The sequence below is a fragment of the Antrostomus carolinensis genome, unplaced genomic scaffold, assembly GCF_000700745.2.
Source record: "Antrostomus carolinensis isolate BGI_N321 unplaced genomic scaffold, ASM70074v2 scaffold9371, whole genome shotgun sequence".
Taxonomy (NCBI): domain Eukaryota; kingdom Metazoa; phylum Chordata; class Aves; order Caprimulgiformes; family Caprimulgidae; genus Antrostomus; species Antrostomus carolinensis.
In genome coordinates this window covers 98,140-116,407 of record NW_010293471.1, presented here as the reverse complement: position 1 = coordinate 116,407, position 18,268 = coordinate 98,140, and the positions used below count along the sequence as shown (strand labels likewise).

Sequence of the window (18,268 nt, the reverse complement as noted above, 5' to 3'; positions counted from 1 at the left end):
GCTTAATACAGACTCATTGCTACTTTTATGTTCAGTTACCTTTTTGATTTACTGCTATGGTACAACAGTTTTACAGATTTATTTGCTATTATATGCTGTGTGGGGCATTCAGGGTATTAAATCTGGAGCGTGTATTCTGGTATTCTGTTGATCTCTAATCTGTTTTAGGGAGGCACATGCCTGGAAACTCAGTTTTCTTCAAACTGTACTGTGCTTGTTAATAATTTTTTTTTTTTCTTCAGTTCTCTAGGTGCTGATGTAAAAACAATTTAGCAATGGATCAAAGAAAAAATGATAGTTTTGTCCCAAGTATCACACAATTGGAAGACTTCCTAACAGAACATGACTCCAATGTTGTTTGGCTGTTAGTAGGTAAGGTGAATCTATTCTGTTTTGGTTAAATGTTTGTTTGTTGGTTTTTGGTTTTTTTTTGTGTGTGTGTGTACTTTTAAATGTGCTTCTCTAAATGCTGGCATATCAATATCCAGTTTCTTACCAAATTACATCAAAACATTGAAAATAGGTTTTTATTTGTCAAACAGCTGCTTAGTGAGATATGGCAATGCTACTTAGATAATTGAGAAAGAAAAAATACCAAGCTGTTTCCAATACTAATTGTGCTGCAACACTTGGGAGGTAAGTCCAGTGTGCAAGGGACAGTGCTCTACAACTGAACTCTGCAAAATAAGAACTCAGTGAGAACTTCTCTCCATGAAATAAGTTTTTTCTAGCACCAGAGTAAGCTGGTGGTTAACGTCAGTACCGTAACAAAGGATTAGCATTGTAGCACGTGAGAGCCACGTATGATAACTTCATTATACTAATAAGTACATATTTACCAAATATGATATAGTTTGAATAGTGATATAAAGACTATTGTGCTTAATGACAATTATTGTGCCACAATAAGCCTTTAAGCCGAACCATCGTCTACTCAGCTGTTTTTGTAAACGTGCCTGATTTAGGTACTCTAGTTCTTTTTTTATAACACTAGTGCTATTGTTTATGTTTGTGTGTAGGTGCTTTTATTTTCTGAATCCATGAACAGGTGGGTCAAGGACAGCACAATAAAAATTAAGTTATATTCAGTTCCAGATGAGAGTGCTAGAACTATGTGATGAATTTGGATGTTTACAAAGGCAGATAATACCTGCTTTTTAGTCTTGATTCTTAGACCTGGAGTGAAGGGCAGCATGGGAAAAATAACTTAATTTTTTTACTTCTGGGAAGTTAAAGCATGTCTGTTGGCTATTGATGTACTGGAATTATTTTTAGGTAGGCCAGGCTGAATGAAAAGGACATAGACAAATTAGCCGAGGGTGCTTTCTGAATATTATTTATTTAACTTTTAATATGTTGACATGGAACGTTCGTACTCAACATAAAATTCTAAGCATAATCAAGATGAAAATAAGGGAAGTCACCATGCTGGTAGTTGCTCATGGTAAAATGTGGAACAAATGTGGAACAGATCTGAAAAATTTGTCTCCAGAAGCTTTGACTTGAGACTTAGGTCTTTCACCAAAGAATAAAAGTGTCACATTGCAGCCTGCAGAATTTTCTTTTTCTGATTTTTCCCTTTCTGCGCTGGATTCTTAGAGCAAACTGTTAGTAATTCTACTTGGAAGGTATGTAGGATATAAGCAATTCCATGTAACAGCTATAATTTAAACCAAGACTTCCTTATTTGTTTCAATATATTAAACTTACAAATTTCTTTTTCACAGAAGGGTGGGTGGCACTTCAAGAAATAATATAGTTCCTTCCCTTTTTCTGCGGGCAGAATGACCTATATACAGTGATGCAGTTTTGGGGAGCTGCTGATCTCTTCAGTTGTGAGGAACCACCTGGTATTCTAGAAACAATGACACAAACAACAGAAAAAGCTGGGTAGCCTCTTGTTATTATGAAGTCTGGATAGAAACATATTAAAGTAATATTAGCTGACATAGTTTCAACCAGCCATTCCTCCTTTGCTTTTATCTGCTGACCTATGGCATCCTGTTATAAGAGAACAAAAAAAAAAAAAAGTCAATAATTTCTTCTCCTGAATCCCAAAAATCAAACTATTGATCCCAGTAAAAGAGGTGATGAATTCTAGAAATGAACATGCTCCTCAAAGAGCTATTGCTCAATTCTAGAGTAATTTTGAAAAATCACATGCAAATATAGTTTCAGTGAAGAGTCTTTTAAAATCAATAATATAATAATGAGATTAATAGAGTTGATGGGATCTGTCACTTAATAGCGGAGACTAAATTTGTTGAGGGAAAAGAAGAGGCTCCGGTTTGTGGCAGAGGTGAGAGTAGTGGTAAAGGCAGTGAAGTAGGACCATAGTACCTGGAAACTGCACTAGTTTGCTGATTTTTCTCAGTATAAGAGGGTAAGTTCTTGATTTTAGGTACTTGAAGTTAAGTGTGCAGTTGAACTTTAATCTCAAATTAAGTTTTATTACTGACCCTTTGAATGTGAGTCATTCCACCTTTCTACCTATACTGATAGAGGACCAGCAGTGAGTAGCTTACTCATCTGAAAGTGTGGGGAGGTAAATGCTGTCCTTGCAGTGTGCCTTCACTAAATGACAAGAGCAGTTTATTTCCTGGGGTGTGGCTTTAACCCTTTCTGCCTTGTTCCTGTGTAATCATCCACACAGATCTGATTTATTTTACATATCAAGCAGTCTACTAGACCAAGCATATGAGCTACCTGAACTTTGGCCACAATGGATCCATTTTTCTGTAAGGAAAGGACAAAGTCACGCAAATCTCTTCTACCTTCTCATCTTTCATCAAAGCACAAGTGTTGTTACAAAGCAGTGGAGCATCCCACTGCAAAAAAATTAAGGATCAGTAAAAGGACACGTTGTTTTTGTAATTTCTTGTGGGTTTGTTTTGGGTTTGTTTGGGTTTTTTTTGAGTAATCACCTGAACTTTGCAGAGTGAAGGCATCATACTTACATACCTTTCTGCACTTTGGATTTCCCATAAAAGGCACAATGAATCTGAGTTTTTCAGTGTGAAGTGTATAAGTAAATGAAAAACTTCTGTTACAAGGTTCGGTTAGTATAATGAGTAGATACCTCAAATTAAAAAAAAAAAAAGGTAGTTTTTTTTCCTTCTCTGCATTGGATGAGACAGAATGGTAATTATCACTAAACTGAGTTAGAACTAGTCCATTCCCTGGCAGCCCCATTCCTTTTGGGCTTGTCCTTCTGGAAGCTTTGAGAACCCTTGTAGTTAGAAATATGTTACTAGCTCTTAATCAACTAAAGTAAAATTACTTTGGGGATTAACAGACCTAATTTTTTTTTTCCCCCTGCATGTTTCTCATTGGATTGCTATTTCCTTTTTTTCCTATCAAATTCCATGCTTGAACTGTTGACAGATTTCCACTAGCCTAAAGACTGGTATATTTCTCTCACGATACAGCAATTTAGGAAATGGTTTCAGATGTGATCATGTTGCTTCCTGTGCTAAGATATGAAAGACTAGAAATTTCAGTTACAGTTCATGGTGTGGAGAAGGAATGTAATATGACTTTTGTTGTGTTGTTTTTTTTAGGGTGTTTTGAAATGAATGACTTGTGTGGGATAATGCATGTTGTGATTTAATCTATGAAATTTAACTTCTTGGATGATAAGGGGTGCAATGAAATATGTGTTGCCTTTTGCATGTCCTCACAAGGATTTTTTTTTTTTGTTTTGGGAAGAGCAGTGAAGAATCTGTACTTTTCTGAACTTGCTGTTTCCCCTTATTTTTTTCTCCTCATCTCTTTACACCCTTCTCACACCATCTCTGCAAAAACACCCATTAAAATGTCCCATCAGTTTCAACTTATTTGGAGAGTAGGAAGAATGTTCTTGTGCTTTATAGTCTTAACAGGTAAGGCTTTTATCTAGGTCAACATACTTCAAAAAAGATTTTTAATTCATTTTAATCTTTCAACAGCGACAATATTGTCTTGCGGATGGATTATCTACCTAACTTATTATAATTCCCGGAACATTGGACTCATTTTAACATTGGTTCTTAACAGATTATATAAACATGGCTACATCCATATTGGTAAGTTATGATTACTATAATGGTGCTGTTTATCTACTAATTTTTATTAGACCTCAATTTGTTAAAAACTCTTAAGTAAAATCCAAGTGTTCCTTAAAGTAATTTGAAAATGATCAGCCTGGGTTTAATTTAAGAAGAGAAAAAGTTCCAATATCATGCTTTAGGGGAGGATTCTTGGTGTAAGTAGAAAAACACCGTGTTTTTCATTTAAGTCTCTCATTGTTTTATATTGAAGTTCACTTGACAGGTTTTTTTAATTTTAAGTTGAATTCACTTTTTTCTGTTTAGTCCATATACTTTGTGTACTTAAAATCTGTACGTTTTCTATTACTCCCTTTTTAAAGCCCTGTAATCATAATGGTTAGTGTCCTAAAAGGAGAAGACTCACCTCAGTCCCCCATGGAACCTGCCTGAGCAGCTTCTGAATTTAACTCAGAATTTGGTTTTAAGGGGTGCAGCTTCCCACTTCCCTGCACCTTTGAGGAGAGTTATGCAGCATCTGAAGTGCGGGTAGCAACCGCTGGAGCGGGCTCAGAGGGGCACAGTGGAGTCTCAAACCTCAACTCCCTGTTATGGCAGTGTCCTTGCTTTCTAAATAAGCTGTCAGAACAACTAATCATGTTAATCCATACTGGGATTGTGATATGTAGGATTTATACTGCTTAGAACATTTGCATCAAAATCCATTAACTTTTTTTTTTTAGTATATTTTAAAACATTTTTGAATAAAATGGGTCAGTACAAATCACTTGGGCACTCACCCACATTACAAAAATATCTGATGCTGAGTCACAGAGGGCTGTATCCCACAACCTCACCCCGACTGCACTTTTAATTTTCTTTCATTTATTCTTCCATGCCTTCCTATGTCTGCTTCCCAGAATGACAATGACTTTAGTTCTGGACTTTTTCTGCAGCTATTGATCATAAATGTAGTGAAAACTCAAAAGAAAAAGGAAAAACAAACCACATGTATCCACCTGCCAAAGAGACTCCGGCAATAATTTGCTTATGTCCTTAAGAATTTAAGAACTGTAATCCAAACAATCTTCACATCCAACTTTTTGAACAGCAATATAGGTGAAATACTTATTGGCCACTACACTTGATCTATGGGCTTTTATTGAAATTTCTCTGTGAAATTACTATTAAGTAAAGACAACTGGACATAGCTGGCCAAATATATGGTGTTCTTCATAAACTTAATCAGTAAGAAGAACATAACACTAATTAAATCCCATGCTTTACAGCTGGGTTTCTATCGATTAATGTTGATTTTTTAAAATTTTTTTTTTTAAACAAATCATAGTTTATTTAACTTTCTGTGAGTGAAGTGAAAAGCCTTAGGAAAAATATGGGCTATTGCATTACCTGCTGGCTTTTTCAGGCTTATTAACGCTTCCTGCTGTACACACAATTTGTCATAATAATTGGGCTGAAAACTTTATAGCCATTTAAAATTTGAAAAATTATTTCCTCAGGAATCTTTATTTCTCTAATTACAGTCTTGCATACAATGGCTTGATAATTATGAATGTTCAAAATAGCTTTCCTCACTCTTTTCACAAGCTTTGCAAGGCACTTGAATGTTCCTGAGTGACTAATGTGTCTCAGGGGGTTGGTTGTATTCTTGGGTGGTGCCAAACCCAGCAACTTTTTGAGTTGTGTACTTTTTGTCTTGTATGTTCTGAATCTCTGACTTCCCTTCTCCTCTGAAAGTCAGTGTATTTTCAAAGGGAAAACTCAAGATACCCAGTAAACACATTTCAGGTAACAGAATACTGTATTCTTCCTGTTCAGAAAATAAAGTGTCAACAACTTCAGGCTAACATCCTATAAACACTTTCTCTCACACTAGGTTCCTTTTCGTTCTCTGTGCTGTCTGGAAAAGTCATGGTTCGTGAAATCTATTTCATCACAGAAGACATGTCAATCAGGTACAGATTTCCAAGAGAATTACTCTTCTAAATAGCGATTTCAAATACAGTAAATGTGTATGTCTAAATAACACATGTCAAAATGCCGTCTTACAAACAAGCAACAAATATATTTATAAATGTTAGAAATAAACTGACTCTTCTGACAATACTATTTAGACAGTCTTTTGTGTTGTTAGCTCATTTTGTTGTTCGCACATTATCAGTTGAAAGTGAGTACTGGCTAAGATTCTTGTTGTCCTTAGAATTTGTAAAAGACAACACTTCAGAGTTTGAAGGAGAACTTTCTTTCATTCCTTCATGCTCCTGCTCTTAAGTCTAGAAGATTCATTTTGGCCAAGTAGTTTGCATGTGTTAACTGGAGTTGAGAATAATTTGTTTCATGAATCGCACACTAGTGAATAGTTTGTAATTTTGATTTTTACTGACAAATTTGGAAAGCCTTGAGAAGGCAATGGATATGGGATTTTATACAAGTTTCAGCTAATGTAGTAATTCCATAATAATATACTATATGCTTTATGCTGAAATGTTTTGTGCTCTAATATTGCTTGTACCCTTCTGCAACTCTAGATCTCTGCACTGCATAAGACAATGTGTCGTGCAACTGCACGTAGGGTTTTGGATTATCACTCTTCTAACTTCTGCTTTACCTAATTTATTTGGTTTAGAATTCAAGATGGATTTATCATATTTCGCTGGTGGAAGATGTACAACCCTAAGCAGAAACAGCATGGTAGGTTTCTCAAAAAAGTTTTAAAGTTTAAATTAAGTTTACAGGTAGCCTACAGAAAAATACTTCCTTTGCACAATGGGATGCGTGTAATTGATTTGTAACATGTGACTGAAGTACATTGAATCATCAGAAGGTATGGGTTCTTTTAACTGGTTGATTTGTGTTACTAGACGAGAAGAACTCAGTGAAATAAATGCAGAATTCATTACCAGTGACTTGAACCCTTCTTAAGCCAAACCATTAACCTTAACAGTAGCCTTCGTTAGGTGTAGTCTAAGCATAATTGACCGTGTATTGAAGTTTATAACTGTGATAAATAGAGACTTCTTATGTTCTGGAAGGGATTTTAGTTTTTAAGTTTGTGTTGTGCTGTCAGTATTTTAGCAAAAGTGTTAGAGTAGGGGATATTCTTTAGTATTTGGTAATCCTGTGTCTTGATGACATCTGTGGTCATTGAAATGTGAAAAATTAATTTCTTTTTCTTCCTTATCACTGGCTGAAGAAGGACAATTAACCCTGGATGCAAGAGATTAACTGTATCTGCAGAAAACGCTGCGAGAAAACATAAGTAGCCTTGTGATGCTTGCTTAGTCATTTATAGGATTAGAATCTGGTTGAATGAGTCTCACATCCTGCCTCTCTTGTCTTTTGAAGCATCACAGCTCCATTGCTAATTCAAGGAGTTCCCAAAATGGCAACTGTCTACAGTTGAGGAGATCACTAATTGAGAGGGTCACTGAACTTTGGAGGGGTTTTTTTTTTCCCTTTAGAGGCATTACTAAGCCTCTAAGGTGATAGGTCACAAGTCAAATTCTTTGTACTGTAAGAAGACTAATTCAAAAAATGGAAGCTAGTCAATAAGTTAATTAGATTTTTTCCAACCACAGGTTATTGTCCAACAGGCTTTCATGGAATTTTCTTCATCTGCTGGTTAAGACATATTTCTCTAGTGGCTCACAGAATGAAAAAAATGAAGTGAATTTAATACAATAAAGCTAGTTGTGTCTGTCATTTATGGTGATATTTTTGCTTGGTGGTGTTGCAAGGCTTTAACCATCTATGATTTCTGCTGGCATTTAAGACTGTGCAATTAGTGGACAAATAATCCAAGTAACCAAGGAGGTCAGAGGTGTATAGGTCCAAAACCAAAGTAACGTGAATAAAAAACTCTCTTAAATAGTTACTCTTTTACCTAGGAAAAATAACCTTGCTTACTTTACATTTTGATTATTTAGCAGAGATGCCTTCATTTTTAACCTTAAAGGAAAAATTAATCTTTGCTGATTCTTAGCTTATTGTAGTGTATTCTTCTCAATACTTGTTAATCTTCTTGATCACAACAGAAAAACCTGTACCTGACCAAATCAGGAAAGCTGCTGGTAAATTGCATCTTAAAGATTTATGTTTTGTTCAAGGATTACTCCCTTGCAGTTTTCACACAGAATGATGGGAAAACTTGTTGTAGCTAGTTTTTAGCTACAATACTAAATACTAAATCATATTACTGATGAATACCTTTGTTTCAGATCTTTTACAAAACAAAAAAACAAAACAGAGCTGATATTTTCCTAGAGAAAAACACGTAGACTGAATCAGGGCTATTAACAATTTAAAAATTCCACCAGATTATTTATAAAATCACAAGCCTTAAATATTTTAATAGTTTTGCTTGGAAAAAATACATCTTATGAAGACTTAGATATAAGTAATAACGATGAGTTTCTGAGTGTTGTGGGTTTTTGGCTTTCAAGTTCTGTAACTGAAGTGCAGGGTGCTCCTAACAATCATGTGAAATGCAACAGGAATGGCATTTTGTTTTTCATAGTGGTGATAAAAAATCCTGTTAATGTAGAAATAATGTAACCTCATTCTATTTCTTCATGAGATATTTAGAGTATGAGAGGAAGATTTTCTTGTGCACATAGGGGAGGCTAGTGAAGAATCCTGAAATACTTGGAGACTTTAATAAGGGAACTTCCTTTCAGGTCATTTCAGGTGTCATTGACATCACCTCTTTAGAAAAGGGCTGTACTCAATAATCCGGTTTTCACTGGTAAGGTTATCAATGTTAAGTGCTGTTACAGTTGTATACAAGGAGCTGAACTTCAGCATGGGGTCACCTAAATTTCCTAAAAGCTGTATTTGTTCAAATGTATATGAAGCTTGTGTACGTCTTCATCTCTTGAAGGAATGTGCTGAAGGTAGTGCAGTCTCATATATTCCCCACTGGTCTGTGGAAGGAGAAAAACTAGAAATTCATTCATATATTCAGAGATTTTAGAACCAGAAAGGGGTTCAATGTTCATCCAACCCAGTCGTACAAGTTGTAAAGTTCTCTCTGGAAGCGAAATAAGTGACATTTTTAAAAGATTGAGTGATGATGAGTAATTGATGTGTTCAATAATTTATGCCAAGGTAAAATTGTTTTTAATGCTAGGAATTACATATTCAATCTTCCAATCTTCAATGCTTCCAGGTTATCACTCCTGTCAGTAAGAAAAATCCAGTATTGTTCCACATGCCCATGGAATACGTTCACATGTTGTTGGGAATATTTTACCCTGATAGCTGCTTTCTAGTCACATGGCTTCTCATCCTTCTTCCTGATGAGCTAAAGAATGTGGTAGTGCCTGCCAGTTGCTGCTGACTCGCCGAGATCCACTGACACAAAGTCTTATGATGGTATGCAAAGAAATAAAAACAGAGTGAGGAGCATGATCTGAGATTTGTCAGTGAAGAGTGAAGGTTTTTAGGAAGAAGAGCTCAAACTCACAGTACACTGGTGTATGTGCTTTGCAAAATACTGTGTGGTATACTCTTCCTATTGAATTTCTGGTAGTCAGTATGTTTTTATGATCAAAATGGATTCTAGGAAGCGTGACTATTAAAGCTTTGTGTCAGGAAAAGGAAAAATAAAAATGCTTTGCATTCTGTTTCTTTTCACGTTTGTTCTAAAGCTAAGAGAATTATTTTCTCACCATTCTTCTGAGAAAGTGAAAACTAACTTAGCAAAATAGATGCATTTTCGGCATACCCTCTGGAATCCAAAGTAAATGTTGCTGGAAGACTTGGGTTGCCCTGTAATTTAAGGATGCTTCTCATAAAGACTTAATCCCAGTTCCTTGCATAAGAGAAAGTCTGAACCACAGAAAGATGGATAATGATTATTATAACCCGTAGTGAAGTTGCCTTTCCTTTTGGGGTTTTTTAAAAGTTCCTCTATTAGACCTAGAAAGGTGCAATCTGTTTTTCATCTTGGCACTGTGTTTGTACTAGGCATGTCATACCAATGTTGAAAGAACTTCATAGGAGAAGTCAAGTATGTGCATTGTCTTCCTGCCTTGAGTGTTTCGTTAACTCCTACTGGGACTTGAGAGTAGGTTTTGAATATACTTGAGAAATGAAAGTGGTTTAGGAACAAAAGTTGGAGGACTGTGTTGTGAATTGGGCACATTCAGATGTTTTGGCTTAGGTGCCACAGCAGATGACCAATTTTCATACTGTAAAACCATATGGTGTAGTTTGTGAGGTACTTTTTGAAGGGGGATTACTGTTTTGAAAACCAATTCCTCTAGTTTTTATTGCCAGGAATGACTTGTTTCGTGTTCCCGTTAGGTTTTGTTTAGTGGGTATATTTATGTTGAATTGTTTGGGTTGGTGTGAGACAAGCATTTGAATTAAAAAGAAAAAACAACAAAAAAACCCCAACATCTTGGATAAACTCTGTAAGAGGCAAATGTCAAAACCTTGGCTACATTAGTTGCTTTGATTCCAACAAATGTTGATTAAAAAACTTCAGTATTTTTGCTGTCAATCTGGTAGTTACTTTTACGTGACCTACATATATGTGTCTTTGAATCATTTAACTCTATGACATTCAGATGTACTTGTCTCTTTTTCCTTGCCTTTTGGGTCTTAGGCAACCAAATTGCTGTGTGGCGGTCAAATCTTATTTTTGTTATTAGGAAGAAGAGATAGTTGTCTCTCTAAATCCCCTTAAAGAAATGAATTACTCCATATGATTTAATTTAGTTAATGAAGTCTAATGCTTGCCTCCAGGAATTGAAACATTACATTTGTTTGCGTTCTTGATGTTACTCAGATCTCCCAGGTGAACAATTGTGTATCCCAATCTTTGTCCCTGTCATCCTTTGCCTATATCTTATCGACGCAAGTTCACGTTACCAACGAATGGATTTGATAGTGCTTTTATGAAAACAGGAAGGAACCGAAACCGGCTCATTAACTTTTCTCTCTGTCTCCTGTTCAAGACAAGTGTGATGTCAGTGCTTTCTGGAGACTTATTATACATTTACTTTTTTTTTATAATGATATGGAAATTTCTGGTAATTTAGGTGTGAGGGGTAAAAGTGGGTTGCTGTTGCTGGGACAGTGTTTTATAGATGTGTAACACTGGCAAACAGGGTGCATTTAATAAAGCACGTGTCTCTGAACTTTGGCTCATGGGCAGCTGCATTTCTTCTCTTGATCCTGACCACAACAGCAGGTATGCGCTCTGACTTCTTCATTTCTGTGGGAAATGCCTTCAGTTTGTACCCTCTGAGTTACAGATTGGGGACTGCTGTAATAACTATTGATACTTCAGCTTCCTAAAGTCTGTTTGACTTAGAAAGACCAGATCATGTTTTAGAGCAGCTCATGTCTCTTGAGGGAATGTGTAACGGGCACTCTTTCAACTAGGTAATTAGGGGGAAATTGTGCGAGCTTTATTTTCTCACATTAACTACATAATTAGGTCATACTGTCGAAAGCAAAAGTAAGTCAAAGTATGTCACAAACAGCTCTATATGTGATCAGCAGATGTTAAACTAGTTTTTAATATCAGAGGGTCAAGCTGATGTTACAGTTAAAATTTTAAATTTGTGAAAATGTTAACCAATTGTGCAAAATACATATGTTAATATTTTGTGTTTCTCTGTAAAAGAAAGCTTTTTCCCAGTTCAGACCTGCTATACCACAGATCTTGGCTAGAAAACCATTTGGTTTTTGAGACTGATTGATCTCAAGTATTGATATCGGTGCTAAAAAGCTGAAGTTGACACTGAGGCTTCTGTGCTGTGCATCAAAGAGGGATTTTTGTTGGTTTGTTTTGATATATGAGACTGAATAAACCTCATTTACCTTTTTGTGCAGCTCTTGCCTGGCTCTGTTTTTGGATTGTGACCTGAGGGTGAAATGCCTTTCAGGTTTTATATTTTGTATACAACTGTCTTATTTGCCAAATTTGACTGATTTGCTTGGAATGGTGTAATTACTTTGTGGGGTTTTTTTTACTGCTTTTTAATATGTACTTCAGCAGCTGTTCATGACTGTGTAGATTGTTTTCAAAATGTGCATATCTAAAAAACTGCCAATATTGCAAGGGAATGTTGGAATAGAATTAGAAAGTCTCTTCCTACTCTTTGTTTAGATCCAAAGGCAGAAACACGACTTTACATTATGGTGAATGACTTTGAATTTCATGTGTACAACCGTTCTGAGCTTTATGGACAACTACAAGAACTATTTGGCTTGGATCCCACAATAATTCCAGCAAAGAAAGATGATGAAAAAGCACAAGTAAATGGGAGGCAGAGAACACATACAAATCTTGAAAGGTAAATTATTATTCATTTCTCTGTTTTGTTGCCGCTTTGTTCTGCGAAGTGCTGAACTAATTGGGTAATGTTTTGTTAACATAAGCTCTGGAGGCCAAATGGTTGAAGCACAGCAGAGAGAGAAATTGTACTGACAAGCCTGACAGTCTAAATCTTTTTTCTTTCCTCATATTTCCTACCATAATAATTAAAAACCACAACCAAACAAACCAAACTCTTCTTGTTTAATGATCAGAGACAGGTTGAAAAATCTATTTGAAGCACAGTATGGAAAAGAAGCACGTGTTGAGGAGGCTTATTCTTACAGAATAATAATGGTAATGCTCTGTAGAAGTAAGAGCTGCTGAAGACATTGAATAGACAAAATGTGAGGACCTATATGGTGTTGGGAGGACTTACTGGTTTTTGAGCTTTAAACTCGGACTGATTTCACAAGTTGTCTTTTTAGGGGTATGTGTTTGTGTATAGCTACACAAACTTTCTTTTCTTATTTTATTCCTCTTTTTGAGGTACCCCAAAAAACATGGAGCAGATCTATAAGGAGTTCTATGTGGCTTATGTATAGTGGAGTCAGGCATTCAATAATAAGCCTCTCTTTGGGTGGAGAGGCAGGAGCAGAGAAGATCTAATGGGACTCGAGTCCTTCAACTGCTGCTGGCCAGGCCAGTACGTGTTACTAAATTACATAGTGGGCAGATGCAGGATGCTGTGGCAGCCCTGAATTTGGGTACAGTCTCTAAGCCAGTCTCTTCATGTTTTCATTTTACGCCCTTACTGACAAGTGTAGGAAGGACTCCTGCCTTTGAGGAGGACATGTCTTGAGAAATGAAAAATCCCACACCCGGATAGGAATACTTAGAACAGAACAAGTTCCTCTGAGGCAGATTTATTTAACTGTTGCTCTGTGTTAAACATGACACGGTTGTTTTCTACCTGGGTCAGTTCAGTAATCTAGCACACAAGGTGTAGCTTCGTATGCTTCCGATTGTTCTCCCAGGCTCTGGAGGAGTCTGCAGTAGTCTGCTAGCAGGTCTCTTACAGGAGGCACTTCTATGGGAAGGAGTGTTCCCTGAGAGCTGTGCACTGAAGGCCACCTAGAAGAAAAGGTTGATGAGTTTTTCTATAGAAAAGACAAAAATAATAAAACACATTTTTTTTTTCCCTTGTAGTGTTAAAGTGAAAACAGAATCTCAAGACCCTTCTTCTTCATGGAGATCACTTATTCCAGTCATTAAAGTCAATGTGAGCACGGTAAGTGAAAAGACTCCAATAATGAAAACATTTAACAGTATATGCTTAAAAATCAGGCTTGCCATTCATTTTTCTTATACATTCTTCTTCAGTTTTTGTTCTCCTTTATACTTGAAAAAGTTTTAAAAAGGCAGCACGAGCACTCCCCTGACACAGTCATAAATCCTGCTGATGCTGGAGCAAACATGGTTTTGTTTATTTTGGGGAAATACTTGTGTCTTAGACTTGTAATGATTTCAAGACTATCACCAAGTAATTAAACTAGGTAATGGGTGTTGCACAATGTATGGTGTTCGGTTTTTGGGAGGTGTTTGGTGTTTTGTTTTTTTTTTCTTTTTTCTTTTCTTCCCTACATTTTTTAATAGGGATATTTGGACACATTCCTTAAAAGTTGATGTTGCCCCCCAAAAAACCAGGAAAACTGTTATTGAGGTGATAGGAGAGAGAATATTGAGAGTTTAATGTACAAGGTAGTATTTTCAGATATGCTCAGTTTATGGCTGGGATTTTTGTCCATGGTCTTTATTTGCATATAGCTGGTTAAACTGCATTATTATAGTGAATATATACGTTTACATAAAAGAGCAGTATATAATGAGTAATTGGCTTTTCTTTTTGATTTAGGGTCGCTTGGCATTTGGGAATCATTATCAGCCACAAACACTTTGTATTAACTTTGATGATGCTTTTTTGACGTATACCACAAAGCCACCTTCGAGTCACCTTGATCAGTTTATGCACATTGTGAAAGGGAAATTGGAAAATGTTAGAGTCATGCTGGTTCCAAGTCCAAGATATGTTGGTCTTCAAAATGATGAGTAAGTTTTGTTTTGTTTTGATTTTTTTTTTTCCATATTACATTATTCTTTATTTTATGCAAACAAACAAAGTAATGTTGGTTGTGTTTCTGTGATTTTATTTTTCTTAGCACGTTTAGACAGTTGGCATTTTTACCACTCTGAAGGTTTTAAATGCTGGATCTTTGAAAATATTTTATTTAGAGAGAGAAGTACTGTTTTCTTATCTAGTCGTAGATTTTTATTTTTGGTATGTTCTGCTCTGTGATTAATACCCTACATTCAACTTTTATTTTCCTTCACTCAGGTTCTATAGATGTACACAGGCTTTGACAGCACTAAATTTCTAGGATAAATGCAAGGTTTAAGGTGTTGACTTCTATAGAGCTGATTGGCATACGGTTTGGAAAATATTTGAAAAAAAAATTGGGCACAAGCTGCGCAATGCTTGCTGCAGTAGAAATCATGTTATCTTTTGAAGACAGATTGCTGATCCTTTTACTTCTGTGTATTCTGCATAAGCAGGGTTATGCAGCCTTAACAAACTGAATGGTAATAAATCAGACACTTGCATGAAATGATTTGACACTGGGATTCTCATTTTATTACACTTTAACCAGCAAGACATTTGCGTGCATACTCTATTAACATTCTTGATTGATATGATATGAACATCATAGCCAGAATTTTCTGCATTATCTTATTTAATGCTTACAATGTTATATATTCAACACATAATTTGGACAAAACTGCTAAATTTCAGTGTCTTTCACAGGCGTTATTTGCTCAACAAAAAAATAATGTGTACTATCTTTGGATAATTGCGTGTATGGGTTTATGTAAAATGTTTATGCCTATTTTATACCTCCTAAGCACCAGTGTCCAGAGAATGAATTATGATGCTTGGAACTAAACTGTACATCATTTGACCGTACCTTAATTGGCTTTGTATCAGCCAAATACTACCATCTATAATATGCCTTTGTATGTTTTCAAATAACATTCTGTTTCAAGTAACATTCTGTTTTCAAATAATGTTCTTAAGATAACAGAATCTTACTCTTCCAACATGATGACAAAGGAAATTTCTCCAATTAATATTGAAAACAAACAAGATTAAAGCAAAAGAGGATTAAGATACTCAAACTATTAGCTTTTCCTCCTGCTTCTGCTAACTATTTTCTTTTTATGCAGTTCCCATCCCTACAAGTCCTGATGGCTGAAGGATGGCATGTGTGCAGGAAACACATGCCCTAATTTACTGGGTAGATTCAACAAATGACCCAGTTCACTGGGAACTGGGAATGTTTGAATCTTTAGAGCCTGCCCTCTTAGGCTTCTTTGGCTTAAAAATTAAGCTGGGTGTCTTAACTTTCAGAAATTCCTGCAAGCAATGCATGTATAAAAAACAACTGAATGACTTGATGAAATTTGTAGCAGACTCATCGATACAAACATCAAAAACCCACCTTGAAAACTGTCATATTATATTACAAACGGACACCTCAATGCCTCCATCACTTTTTGCAAATAAATCCTCTAAAACCCAAGGAAAAAAGTAGTGCTAGGAAAAGCAGATCAAAACAGAACAAGTTTGGAGAACAGCAGCATCGTCAGCAGGATCAAAGTGGAAGTTTAGGGTAGATATTAGGAAATACTTTTTAATGATAATCTCATTATCATTCATTGCCATTATTTGTTTTGGTTTTGTAAATGGCTTGTGGTGAGGTTTCTGGGGTTCTGCCACCTCCATCAGCTAAGTCTGCCAAGGTGTAACTCTTCCTGCTGTCTGCTGAAGGTGGGCTAGGCGGCCTCGTTGGGTACCTTCCTCTCCCATTTTCTGCAGAGGTAGTTTCATGTGCCCCTGAATACAGCTGAGAATACAGCTAAAAGAAGCAGTACTGTTTTCTTTTTTGAAAGGTTGTGCAGTGAGCACTGATCACAGAATTCATGCCTATGAAGAAAAATATATGTTGGTCATAAATCTAAATCAGTTCTGCTATTGGGTTCACTACCTGTTGGTTATCACCTAACCTCTGACCATCCAAGGACTGGCATAAGGCAAGACAGGGCTTCTCTTGGCTGCTCTGTTGTGTTTGCTATGGCCTGTTATGCTTTGATAGTGTAAAACTGTAAGCTGCTTCAGTCATCTACTATATATTTTCATATTCTTCTTAAAGAGAGAATAAAAAAACTAGTGATAAGATATGATGATACAGAGGAGAACTTTCCGTGGGGGAAAAAACACACTGAACAGGGAAAAAGTTTTATGCAAGTGTAGTAAGTTCAGATAGATCAGAACATGAGCAAGAAAGAGAAGTGTTCAGTGGAATATGCAGATGTGGTAAAGATGTACTCTAGAAGAGTTGAAGGGAAAGAACTGAAGATATTTAGCTACCACATGGGGTTGTTTTGGTTTTAGTTTTGGTTTTTTTTCCCTCCCTTTCCACTTCCATTTAGTGTAAGATCTCACGGCTTTTCTCCAGAAAATGAAGAATGGCAAAGGTGATGAGGATGACATGGCAGTGGGTCTTTGACAGGAGGATCTGGCCAGTCTGTCAGCTCTTAAAGCTTTCCTGTAGATATTTCTGTCTTTCCTACAGCTAAATGGCAGTTTCCATTAGGCTGTGGAGTTAAGTCAAATTGTCCATCTTGAAGAAGGCTTGGCTGAAAAACTGTCCGTAATTCTATTTAAAATAGTGGTTTAGATTAAACCAAAATTATTAATTATTCTAAGTCAGTACAGGTAAACACTGTTAGGAAGGCAGAAGTAAACAACTTTTAAATCTGCCCTATGCATTTATACTTTACAGTAACTTTTATTAAAACAGTAATGTAGCTTCTCTAATGTATTTCTATAGGCTGAGGTAACCTCCATCACATCTTCCTCTATTTACTTCTTGTTGAGGAGGCCAATTCCATTTTGGACAGAAAAAAGAAATAATTGGAAAATAAGGAGTGAATAGAAAGTATTTCATCTTTCACTGCTGTCATTCCTCTCAAAGTAAAATTGATTTTAGGATTCCTGCTCTGTTGCTTTTGAAGAACTTCTGGCAGTATGTGGGATCTGCATTTGCTGTCTTCCATGTTTTCCAAGCTTTCCTGAGTTTGAGCTGTGGTATAATGGGCCACATGCTCCTAGACAGTGTATTTCTGTCATTGGAATTTTCTTTTTTTTTTTTGTTAAGATGTGACAATTTATAAAAGTAGCTGAAAAGTGGCAAAACCACCTTTTGCAGTAAAAATAGAAATTTCATATTATATTATTACTACTATAAAATGTAATATTATGTAGATTAACGTGTGGTAACACTGTGAGAAAGGGATTGTAATATACCAATATAATAGTGTTAGGACAAGTTTTTAATGTATTAGTTTATCACTCAGATCTTTTTATATGGAGGGAAATGTTATTAAGGAAGAACAGCCTTTTTTTTTTTTAAAAAAAAAAAAAAGAAACAAAACTAATGGTCTAATTACTGAAGGTGTCCCTTTGGCTTAGAGTGCTATTTTAGTAAAAAAACAATTAGCAGGTGAAAGAACGATATAGGACAAGGAGAAAGGAACTCTTGATGGAAAGAAACATTGAAAGTAAAACTTTGGTAGTTGGTTGTGGTTTATAGTACCTGAGCAATGTCTTTGTGGAGAGGAACTTGGTATCTTCATGCTTGAGTTAAGTAAACTTTTAAGTTACTTTATCTAGTAATAATAACAACAACAACATAATGGTTAAGTATTTTTTGGGCATCGGGGTAAACATAGCCTAGCAATATGATGGCTGCCTTTTTAATAGGAGGCTTGAGACCAGATGGACTTGAATATTCACAGTGTTTGTCTTCAGAAGCTCGTTTAGTCTGAGGCAGCC

General features: G+C 35.9%; 1 protein-coding gene across 1 annotated transcript in view; it reads left to right on the top strand.

The window, feature by feature from the left end:
- The first annotated feature begins 242 nt into the window (after positions 1-242).
- Positions 243-18,268, top strand: part of BLTP1 (bridge-like lipid transfer protein family member 1) — a 116,076-nt gene continuing 98,050 nt past the window's right edge. Inside the window, exons 1-7 of the mRNA XM_010177285.1 lie at positions 243-372; positions 3,948-4,064; positions 5,923-6,001; positions 6,673-6,737; positions 12,169-12,355; positions 13,525-13,606; positions 14,231-14,424. Coding sequence (XP_010175587.1) covers positions 276-372; positions 3,948-4,064; positions 5,923-6,001; positions 6,673-6,737; positions 12,169-12,355; positions 13,525-13,606; positions 14,231-14,424 — 821 coding nt within the window. The 5' untranslated portion in view covers positions 243-275. The remainder of the gene's footprint in view (positions 373-3,947; positions 4,065-5,922; positions 6,002-6,672; positions 6,738-12,168; positions 12,356-13,524; positions 13,607-14,230; positions 14,425-18,268) is intronic.